General features: G+C 37.1%; 1 protein-coding gene across 2 annotated transcripts in view; it reads right to left on the bottom strand.

Annotated features, from left to right (window-relative positions):
* lgals8a (galectin 8a) overlaps positions 1–11,885 on the bottom strand; it is a 55,897-nt gene that overhangs the window by 26,515 nt on the left and 17,497 nt on the right. For both annotated transcript variants that reach the window (XM_072264909.1, XM_072264910.1), the window contains exons 5-9: positions 9,450–9,506; positions 9,335–9,361; positions 1,588–1,676; positions 1,182–1,347; positions 74–219 (exon numbers count right to left, since the gene is read on the bottom strand). In XM_072264909.1, the coding sequence (XP_072121010.1) occupies positions 74–219; positions 1,182–1,347; positions 1,588–1,676; positions 9,335–9,361; positions 9,450–9,506 (485 nt within the window). The remainder of the gene's footprint in view (positions 1–73; positions 220–1,181; positions 1,348–1,587; positions 1,677–9,334; positions 9,362–9,449; positions 9,507–11,885) is intronic.

Below are 11,885 nucleotides of genomic sequence, written 5' to 3'. Positions count from 1 at the left end.
ATTTGGGTAGATTATTCATGCTCAGTTTGTCTGGCATTGATGTTTAATATTAGACAGTTTCCCTTCTACCTACCAAGTCTGAACATTGATCAACTGGATATTTCCGTTCATCTCCAACATATCGATTTTATTTAAGTCAGTGAACCGGTGCTTGTAATCTACCAAGTGCTGCCCATTTACAGCTATCTTGAAGCAGTCAGAACCACAATAAATGATAATCTGTAACACAAGAATACATTGTATGAACTTTTTAAAACGACAACCTTTGAAGCACCCTAAATGTTTTATGTTCCAGTGATTCACAGAAACTTCCTTCCCATCTTCCCCTTCAACGCCTTAATCTTCATCAAAACATCCCATTGCCACCTTGGTTCTACAGTGTATAACACTCATTTGTGTAATCTCTCTGATTTAACCCCCAAGATTCCAGGCACTTCCGACCAATTTACATTGTTCGCTCACCAAATCTGCTTGCCACTGCAAAAGTCAAAGCAACTGCACTTACCATAAAATGGAGGCCAAGTTCCTCTCATCTAGCCTTCCTAATTTTCCAAGATTAGATGAGTATTAATACTACCCTGGTGGTAGCAAATGGACAGAAGCAGCCTTTTGTCTTTTCCAACAGTAATAAGAGCACAAAATGTTGCATGATGTAACCCCATACCTACAGTACTGGGCAAAAGTCATGTATATATAGAACTTTTGCACAGTACTCCAGTAATTCTATGTATTGCACTGCTACAAAACAAATTTCATGACATGCAGCTGATGATAAACTTGATTCTGATATGGGTCCTCTATTGTGGACAAAGTGGAAAGGAGGCAGGGAGTGGGGAATCACGGTCAGGAAATGGGGAAGGTAGATAGGATGGAGCGGGAAGCACCAGAGAGATTCTGTAGTGATCAAAAAAAAAAAATCAATCAAGTCCTGATGAAGGGTCTCAGCCTGAAACATTGACTGTACCTCTTCCTAGAGATGCTGCCTGGCCTGCTGCATCCACCAGCAACTTTTATGTGTGTTGCTTGAAATTCCAGCATCTGCAGATTTTCTCGTGTTTGCGTTTTTAGATTCTGTAGATTTTTTTTGTTACACGAAGTGAGATCAAAGTATAAAAAGTTTAATTTCACCAAACTTCTGTTAAGTAACTTTAATGTTATGAAGATCTTCTCAAAAAGAATACCTCAAAATATGCATCTGGATTAAATGGAAAATGATCTATTTTTCTCTCCTCTTCTCCCCAACTTTGATGGAGATAAGAGTTTCGGACAAAAACTTTCTCCTTGAAACGCGGTGACAGATGCAACAGAATATCAGCGGAGGCACTTGATCGGAGATCAATGGAAAATCTGAAAGAAATTGTACTTATATAATATTACTTACAAATTAATTGTACTTATAAAATATAAAAGTATTATCCAATTAGTTTACTCCAGGTTCTTTGTAATATTCAAACACAATTTCCTGTGCTTCAGCAGATCTTTAAAATGAACTCTAGTCTAACAGCTCAAATGTAATTGTAAAGTGAACCTCTTAACATTTCAGATGCTAATTACTGAGATTATAATTGAAATTCATCATTAACTTACCTGTCCGGGTTGTTGTTGACTTTACCCTGAATGGTGATTACCCGACCTGGGCTCAATCCATCCTTAATTTTACCCATATAAGGGACAGTCTGAAAAGAGATTTCAACTGTTTAAAATCTAAAATATTAGCATCAAAGCAACAGCCTCAGATCAGCAACATCAATTCTGCCAATTCACCAAGAAAATCAATTAAAGTCACAGCCAAACACAGAAAGAAACCCTCCTTCCCATTATGTCCATGATGAGCATCGATTATCCATATTCCCAGTTACCAGCACTTAGGCTTTAGCTTTTTATGCATTAGCAATTCAAGTGCCAATGAGGAGGATTTTTATCTCTTTCCCCTTTGAAATTATTGTCAACTTAGCAAAAATAAATTGAGGAAAAATTCACTTCAGAGTGGAATTACTCTTTAGAAATTGGGATCAAAACAGACTTCAATTATTTTCTCCTGCAGAATTTGCAAATTTTAAATTTCCTTCCCAAATAGAAGTAGATTAACACGATGCATGAGGAACACTGTGGAGGCTATGGAGAGGGTGCAGAAATGGTTTACAAGGATGCTGCTTGGATTTGAAGGTGTGTGCTTTAAGACGAGGTTTGTGGTCTCTGGAGGGTAGAGGCTGAGGGAGTAGCTTTAAATTTCATGGTGTTAACATATCACAGGATCTGTCCTGGGAGTAACACACAAATGTCACCAAAAAGGCAGCACACCACCACCTCCACTTTCTCAGAAGATGGCCTAGATTTGGCATGTCACCAAAGGCTTTGACAACCTTCCATAGATGCACTGATAGAGACTGATGATGTGATGCCAAGGAACGGAAAATGCTACACAGAATGGTGAATACAGAGGACCGCCCCTGTCTGCTAATGGAGTAGCAGTATTTTTCTGCTGCTCTTAGTTTTCTTTCTTTCTCCCTAGTTTAAGCTTTGAATTTAAAATTTTTACTTGTTGATTCTTGAGGGTGATCAATATGTCTATGTCTACAAGAAGTGGGAAGAATTTACCTGAACCTAGTGATAAAGGTAATGAGAAAGGAAAGGTGCAAAAGGAAAGATCTGATGAAATGCCATCGTGGGCTGAAGATATCGTTCGGACACTGAATTCAATTCAAGATCAGAATGGATCAATTAAAGACCAACTGGAAAAGAATAGTAATGAAATGAAGTCATTTCTGGGAAAACTTAAAGACCTGGAAACTCAAGTTATTTCACACGAAGAGGAATTGAAGATAACTAAGCAAAAGCTGTCTGAAGCTACAACTCGTTTGGAAAGATATCAAAATAAGATTATAGACCTGGAAACTAGGTCTCGATGAAGGAATATAAGAACTGTTGGGCTGCAGGAAGGAGCTGAAGATAGAGATCTAACGGCTTACTTTGGTAAGCTTTTCCACACTTTATTTCCTACCTTTCTATCAAAGCCGCCTGCTATAGAAAGGGCACACAGGGTGTTTATCTCCAAATTGAAGGACTCTACTAAACCAAGATCTGTTCTGGTTTGCTTTCATCACTTTAAAATTAAAGATCAAATAATATGACAGGAAAGAAAACAGAGAGTTTTTAGATTTATGGAATCTAAGCTCCGCTTCTACGAAGATTATCCAAGAGAGATAATGGAACAAAGATCAAAATTTGCCCTGGTAATGAAACAAGCATATGATAAGATTCTTTTCCCGTCTCTGAGGTATCCGACAAGACTTAAAATTTTCCCTCCTAATTCTCCTCCTCGTACTTTTTTTGATCCAAAAGCTGCACTGGATTTTGTTCAGGCTTTGCCTGCCGCTCTCACCAACACCGCTGTGGAATGATCCATCTGAAAGGCTGTTTGGCTATTTGTATATTATTCACATTTTGGAAAGAAGATTTATGAAGGTCACTTGTACATTTCATCAAGAGACTAATTAAAGAACACGGGGAGTTGTTCTTTATTGCATATTATTGGTTTTCCTTTGGAAAGATTTATGGTTTAAGTATCTCTGCTCAAATGATCTCTGGACATTTTATGACTGAGGAAAGAAGTTAAGGCGATTTGTTCCTTTAATTTAATACTTCGTAGCTAATTGGTAGTTTTTCCTACTAATAAGGCTTTTTATATATTTTTCTGTTCTATTATAACATTTTATAATTGAATTTAAAGCTTTTTTAGAGAATTAATATTAAACTTAAACATGGCACTAGTTTTTCTCTCTAAGAGATAATGTTATTTTGGTTCTTTCTTGTTTATCGGTCGATGGAATGTAAATACCTTTTTTTCCCTGAGACTTTATTATCTTTTTCACAAGGTCACTCTACTTTTTTACTAACTGGGGGGAGGGAAAGAAAACACAGACAGAGCAGTCAGCAGCTTTGAATTCTATCATAGATCACTTGCCTTTTTCAGGTTTCCGGGTGTGGGTGGGTGGGTTTAGAGTTAGTTTTTTCCCATTGGGTGGTTCCGGAGCATGCGTGTTTTTTATTTAGTTGTATTCTTCATCGCCGCCATCTTTGATCATCCTGCATTGGTATGTGCTTTGTGCATGTATAAAGTAGAATGAAATTATAGTATGCTGTTCAAACAGATTAATATAATAAGTTGGAATGTACGTGGCTGGAATCATACTATTAAACGAAAGAAGACTTTTAAAATTATTAACCGATTCCAACCTGATATAACTTTTGCTTACATATCAGGGCGGGAAATCAAAACAGATTTTTTAGATGGTGGAATGGTTTGCAATTCCACTCTACTTTTCAGAGTAAAACAAAAGACGTGTCTATTTTCATTAAACCTAATATATTTATTTATTTATATTTATTCAAGAAGATATTGAATCAGATTCTAACGGCAGATTTTTAATTGTTAAAGGAACAATCTGTAACAGAAAAGTTGTTTTGGTTAATTTGTATGGTCCTAACTTAGATGATCTTTTTTTTTTAGAAAGGTATTTGCTTTACTGCCTGACTTAAATGAATATATGCTCATAATGGGTGGGGATTTTAATTGTTGTTTAAATCCTATGATCGATAAGAGCTCAACCAATCAGCGACTTCTAAATCGATCCACGTCATTTATTAATTCCTTTTTGATTGATTTTGGGTTGATTGATTTGTGGAGGTATCTTCATCCCGACAACAGAGAATATTCTTTCTTCTCACACGTTTATAAAAAATATTCGAGGATCGATTACATTATAATCCATCCCCGCTTCTTGCCTAGTGTTAAAACCTGCGAATATGATGCTATTGCTATATCTGATCATGCGCCTCTGAGTTTGTCTTTTGAATTTGATGATGTCACTCTTGCCCGCCCACCTTGGCGCATGTCTCAGGCATTATTGCAAAACTCTGACTTTGTCACTTTCATTGAAACCCAGATAAAGGAATTTTTTCTTTTTAATGATATAGGTGGTATGTCTAAATTAGTTATATGGGATACATTTAAAGCATTTTTACACAGTCAGATTATTTCTTATTCAGCTAAACTTAAAAAACAAACTAAAGCAGAATTAGGTAGAATTTCAAAACAAATTAAAGATTTAGATAATATTTATGCAAATTCCCCCAATACTGATTTATTTAAACAAAGGGTGGAACTTCAATCACAATATAATCTGTTACTAACTCATCCCATTGAAGGTTATTTGCTTAAGTTAAAGAGCCAATTTTATATGTCTGGAGATAAAAATAATAAACTGCTTGCACCTCAATTAAAAATGGTTGCAGCCAAAAGGCAAATCATGAAAATTCGTAGGAAAGATGGTACCTTAGCTCAGGAATATGAGGAAATTAATAAGACTTTTCAAGACTTTTATGCTGAGCTATATAAATCTCAATGTCCATTAGATTCCTCTAAAATGAATGCTTTTTTACGAAAGATTGTTTTTCCTAAAATCTCAGCTGAGGATCAAAAGATTCTCGATGCTCAAATTACTGAAGCCGAAATTCATAAAGCTATTTTTTCAATGCAATCTGGTAAGTCCCCAGGACTTGATGGCTATCCTGTAGAATTTTATAAAAAATTTGGAAAGTTGCTCTTTCCGTATATGTTGGAAATGTTTAAGGATTCTTTTGTGAAAGGTGACTTACCCTCTACTTATTATGAGGCCTCTATTTCTTTAATTCTTAAAAAAGATAAAGATCCTACTGACTGTGCTTCATATAGACCTATTTCATTACTGAATGTTGACGCTAAGATCTTGTCAAAGATAATGGCCAATCAGTTGGAGAATATTTTGGGTAAAATTATCTGTAAGGATCAAACAGGCTTTATAAAGGGTTGCTATTCCTTTTCAAATGTTCGGAGACTACTTAACATTATATATTTGTCCTCTTCTAAAATTCCACAATATGTTGTATCTTTGGATGCTGAAAAAGCATTTGACCAAGTCGAATGGAAATATTTATTCAATGTTTTAGAGAAGTTTGGCTTTGGTGTTAATTTTAATAATTGGATTAAAATGATATATAAAGCCCCTATTGCTACTGTTGTTAGGTCTCCTTTTTTTCACCTTTCACGGGGGACAAGGCAAGGCTGTCCATTAAGTCCTTTGTTGTTTAACTTAATATTAGAACCCCTTGCTATTGCTCTTCGTGAGGCTAAAAATATCCATGGGATCTTTGTGAATGAGACCATGCATAAGGTCTCTCTTTATACTGAAGGTTTATTGGTTTATATATCTAATCCTGATGAATCCATTCCTGCCCTGCTAAAATTATTTAATGAATTCGGAGGTTTTTCAGGACATAAAATTAATTTTAGTAAAAGTGAATTGTTTCCTTTAAATGATTCTGTTTCTATATATGATAATACTCCTTTTAAAGTTTCAGACTCTTTTAGATATTTAGGTATTATAATTACTAAAAAATATAAGGATCTTTATAAAGCTAATTTTGTTCCCTTAGTAGACTCCATGAAGTATTTATTTAGTAGATGGAGTCCACTTACATTTTCACTTGTTGGTCATATTCATATAGTTAAAATGATGATTCTACCGAAATTTTTATATTTACTTCAGAATATTCCTGTTTTTTTGACTAGCAAGTTTTTTGATCGGTTTGATTCTATTATTTTATCTTTTATTTGGAATAATAAAAGACCAAGAATTAGTAAATGTCATTTACAAAAATTGAAAAAGGATGGAGGTCTTGCTTTGCCTAATTTTAGAATGTATTATTGGGCTGTTAATCTGCGATATATGTCTTTTTGGTTATACTGGGTTGATAAGAGTGACTGGCTAATTTCGGCAGACCTGGAACTAAAAGTTGTAAAACAGTTTTATTTAACCTCGTTATTGGGGGCTCCTTTACCTATGCAATTAGGTAAAGTTGTTAATTTAAACCTATATCCTGTGATTAAGTATTCATTACAAATTTGGCTCCAGTTCCGCAATTTTTTTAATCTTAAAAAATTTAAACTTTGTAGTTTAATTTACCGGAATTACTTTTTTAAGCCTTCTTTGAGTGATCCAATTTTCCCACTTTGGAAAAATAAAGGTATTAATTCTTTTTTGGATTTATTTAAAGAAGATAGATTGATGTCCTTTGAACAATTAATTGATAAATATTCTCTTTCATACTCACACTTTCTGCAATACCAAGTTAGACATTTTTTACAAAAATATTTAAGTAATTTCCCTTACATATTGGAGGCTGACCTGTTAGATACTATTATGAGTATGAATCCTTTGATTAAGGGTTCTATTGGAAGAATTTATAATTTACTATTACAATGGGATAAGCGTCCTTTGTCTAAGATTAAACAGGATTGGAAAAAGGAACTTAATTTGACTTTTATGATGGAGGATTGGATGCGGATATTGAAGTTGGTTAACTCTTCTTCAATTTGTGCTAGCCATTCATTGATTCAATTTAAAATTGTACATCGTTATCATTTGACAAAGGAGAGACTTTCTAAAATCTTTCCTAATGTTGATAGTCATTGTGATAGATGTAAAACTGAGATAGCTACACTGACACATATGTTTTGGTCTTGTTCTATATTGGAACAGTTCTGGAAGTCGGTTTTCTCAACAATTTCTAAAGCACATAAAATTAATTTACAACCTAATAAATTAACTGTGCTTTTTGGAATAGTTCCTCAAAATATTCATGGTATTTCTGTGTCTGACCAACATGTTATTGCATTTGTTACATTGATAGCTAGGAGGGCCATTTTGTTGAAGTGGAAGGATACATCAGCTCCCACTTTGTCACAATGGTTCTCTCAAGTGATGCTATGGAGAAAATTAGAAGTCGAACCTTTGAACCTTTATTTGATTTTGAGAAAAGATGGGGCTCATTTGCTCGTTATCATTTGAGTTAATTGATATAATTTTTCCATGATCTAATTGTTAACTCTTTTAGTATATTTTCTTTTCTTGCTGGCGGTTTGATGTTTATTTTTAGAAGCTTCTTGTATGACGCATGACTCCGGGGTTGTACACCGAATGGGTTCTTTTTTTTTCTCACTTTTCTGCTCAGTAGGTTTTTTTTTGTTATCACAAAATTTTGTTTTCAGTCTTTAAGCTGATGGTTTTTTTTGAGGCATTGTAAGTGTTGTTACTTCGATATACTCATGTTATTTTTCCTATATATACAATAAAAAGATTTGAAAAGAAAGAATGGTGAATACAGCCCAGTCAATCACAGGCAAAGCCTTCCCTGCTGTTGAGTATATTTATATATACTCTGACCATGGTTGTTCTCACCAAGTTTTTCTCCAGAAGTGGTTTGCCAATGCTGTCTTCTACGCAGTGTCTTTATAATAGGGGTGACCTGACCATCATCAATACTCTTCAGAGATTATCTTCCTAGTGTCCGTGGTCGCAAAACCAGAACTTGCGATGTGCACCAGCTGCTCGTTCGACCATCCACCACCCGCTCCCATGGCCCTGATCAGGTGTGGGGGGGGGGGGTGCTAACTTGTGCTGCACCTTGCCCAGGTGACCTGCAGACAAGTGGAGGGAGGAGCGCCTTATACCTCCTTTAGTGGCAACGCATCTCCAACCCCCACCCTAGTTCTCAGTATCATTCTTTTATCTGCACACTGGTTGTTTGTCAGTCTATGCACAGTTTTTCATAAACTGTTATTTATAACAATAAAAAAAATTGAAAAGAAAGAAAGAGACTGTTATTGTATCTTTTTTTCCTGTAAGTGCCTGCAAGTAAAAGAATTCTCAAGGTAGTATATGGCAATATACACACACTTTGGTAATAAATTTACTTTTAACTTTATTGATAGAGTATAGAAGGTTATGAGAGACAAAGATAAATAGCTGCTATTCCCTCCCCTCCCCACCACAACCAACTCAGGGATGATACGTCTACGCTTAAATCTGCATGCATTTAAAGTAAGTGAGCAACTTCGAAGGAGATGTGTGGGCCTTGTATTTATTTATTTGTTTATTTATTTTTTAAAAATAGTGGTAGGTGCCTGCATTGCATTGCCAGGGTGGTCGTGGAGACAATGGATACCTTGTAGGCTGAACAAGTTAGTTTAACTGGGCTTTTAAATTCCATTTTAATCAGTTCATTACAACATCAGGTGGTGAAGGGCCTGTTCCTGTGTTGTACAGTCGTATGTTCTAAAACCAACAGTGGGAGGAGGGAAGGGTCAGACAAAGCAACAAGGGAAGGAGGAGCAATCCTGTCAAATGTCATTCGTGGACACTTGCATTGAACTTTCATGCTTCTCTCTGCTGCTGTGACCTCCAGACTAAATTACCAGGCATCTAGGTCAGTAACAAACAGGATGTGCACTTACCAGTAGGGCATTTGATGGTTTTGACTGCTGTAATGTAAAAAAAAATGGATATATCAAATCACATCAACTTGAAGGCAGAGAAAACTATTCTAAGAACATCAGCATCCAGACTTACAATCCCATCTGTATTTGATTTCTTTATTGGAAGGTCAGAATATGGATTGTCCTGCTCCTGAAAACAATTAGATCAAAATATTCATTATACAATATGGCTTTTTATTGCTACAGTTGAATATTTACAGTTTGCATAATTATTGTATATTAATCAAGTATGGGCATTACAGGCAAACAGCATTTGCAACCAATCCCTAACTGTTCTTGAGAAGGTAATGGCTTTTCACCACCACCGTCTTTCTGACTAGGCAGAAAATGGTTCGGCACAGCCAAGAAAGGCCAAAAGGCCTGTTTCTGTGCTGTAGTTTTTGTATGGTTTCTATTATAATACAGGATATTGTTATCCCAGAGTCATCACAAGCCTCCACAATCTTACCGCCCCCCCCCCCCCACCATCATAGCCTCCCTTACTTCCTTGTGGCCCTGTTACTTTACTCCACAGGCAACCTAGTCAGGACCAACAGTGCTCATAGTGGAGCTTACTACTGTACACTCTGCTCAGACATGACTGCATAGCTAAATACCCGAGTTCACTGATGACACGGCAGTGCTGGGGCTCATCACCAACTACAATGAGGCAACTGCAGAGAGGAGGGGACTGAGCTAGAGGCCTGGTATCAGACAAATATCCTCTTCCTCAATGTCATCAAGACAAAGGAGATGGTTACTGACTAAAGGAAAGCCCACATCACTCTCTACACTGGCAGAACAGCTTCAAACTCCTGGGAGTGCACATCTCACACAAACTCTCAATCCCATGACACATCCCCGCGGTGAAGAAAGCTCACCGACACCTCTACTTTGAGGCTGATGAGAGCAGGTCTGGGCACATCAACACACAATATTCTACAGCTGCAGCTGAGAGCATCCTAACACGCTCCAACTGTATGGTGCAGAATCTGCACTGTGCCAGAGAGGAGAGCTCCACAACTAGCAGTTAAACCTGTCCAACACATCAACATAGCCTACCCACCATCAAGGGCATAGGTACAGAAAGATGCTGGGAAAGGGACAGGAATATCAAGAATCCACCACCCTGCTGAAGGAATATCTGTCCTACTCCCATCAGGGAATAGACTATGCATTATTCACGCCAGGACCACAAAACTCAAAAAACAGTTCCTTCCCCCAGGCGGTGAGACTGATCAAGCTCTCCACCCACCAACCCATCCCCACCACTTCAACATACACATCACTTTATGTACATCAGCCCACGTATAGAACCGTTACTTGTACATTGTGTTTATAGGATTGCTTTTATTTATATTTATTGTGTTCTTTATGCTGCATTGGACCTGGAGTAATAATCATTTTATTCTCCTTGACACTCATTTACTGAAGAATGAGAATAACCAGTCTTGAGGGTGGCACGTAACCCGGGAAATGATGTTCCACAGTGGCAAAGCTTCCAGTTATGTCGACATTTATTCTAGTGCTCAAAGTTCAAAAATATTAAGTGCAACATCAACTCTACTGCAACAGAATTCTTATTGTTCCCTTTGAACATTGGAGAAGATCATATGATCTAATGCATAATATTTGTGCCTCTAAATTCTCTGCTTAAATTCTAGTAGCACTATTAAAAGAGACAACAGAATGCAAGAAATTTAATTAGTCTATAAGACTATAAGACATAGGAGCAGAATTAGGCCATCTGGCCCACCAAGTCTGCTCCGCCATTCAATCATGGCTGTTCCCTTTTTTTCCAAATCTCCTCCTCAACCCCAGTTCCCAGCCTTCTCCCCGTAACCTTTGATGTCATGTCCAATCAAGAACCTATCAATCTCTGCCTTAAATACACCCAAGGACCTGGCCTCCACAGCTGCCTGTGGCAACAAATTCCACAAATTCACCCATTTTTCCCCATCTGTTTTGAAAGGGCGCCCCTCTATCCTGAGGCTGTGCCCTCTTGTCCAAGACTCTCCCACCATGGGAAACATCCTTTCCACATCTATTCTGTTTAGGCCTCTCAGCATTCAAATAGTTTCAATGAGATACTCCCCTCATCCTTTTGAATTCCAGCGAGTACAGACCCAGAGCCATCAAACGTTCCTCGTATGAAAACCCTTTCATTCCTGGAATCATCCTTTTGAACCTCCTCTGGACCCTGGCACAAGGCACAATTACTTCGGGGAAGCCAAATCGGACATGTACTGCTGTAGATTGTTTCCTACAGTATAAGTTTGCGGCAATTTATTAAGTGACAATGTCCAAAATCAATCAGCATCTATTCCAGAAGTACTTCATTGAGACTAAACAAGCAGGAAGCGCAGCAAACACCTGCTGATTTGTAAGAATACACAAGTTTGGAACTGGGTTTTGCTATAATGCTATATACCTATGAATGTCACCAACATTTACTATCACTCTTCCAAGTGAAGGCTAGCCACTCAGAAAAAAGGTGCTGGAACCACATCTGGATCTACAAACCAGCATC

This window comes from Mobula birostris, chromosome 8 (genome assembly GCF_030028105.1).
Source record: "Mobula birostris isolate sMobBir1 chromosome 8, sMobBir1.hap1, whole genome shotgun sequence".
In the NCBI taxonomy this organism is placed as follows: Eukaryota; Metazoa; Chordata; class Chondrichthyes; order Myliobatiformes; family Myliobatidae; genus Mobula; species Mobula birostris.
The sequence above is the reverse complement of the archived record's forward strand: the minus strand, read 5'-3'. Positions and strand labels throughout refer to the sequence as shown.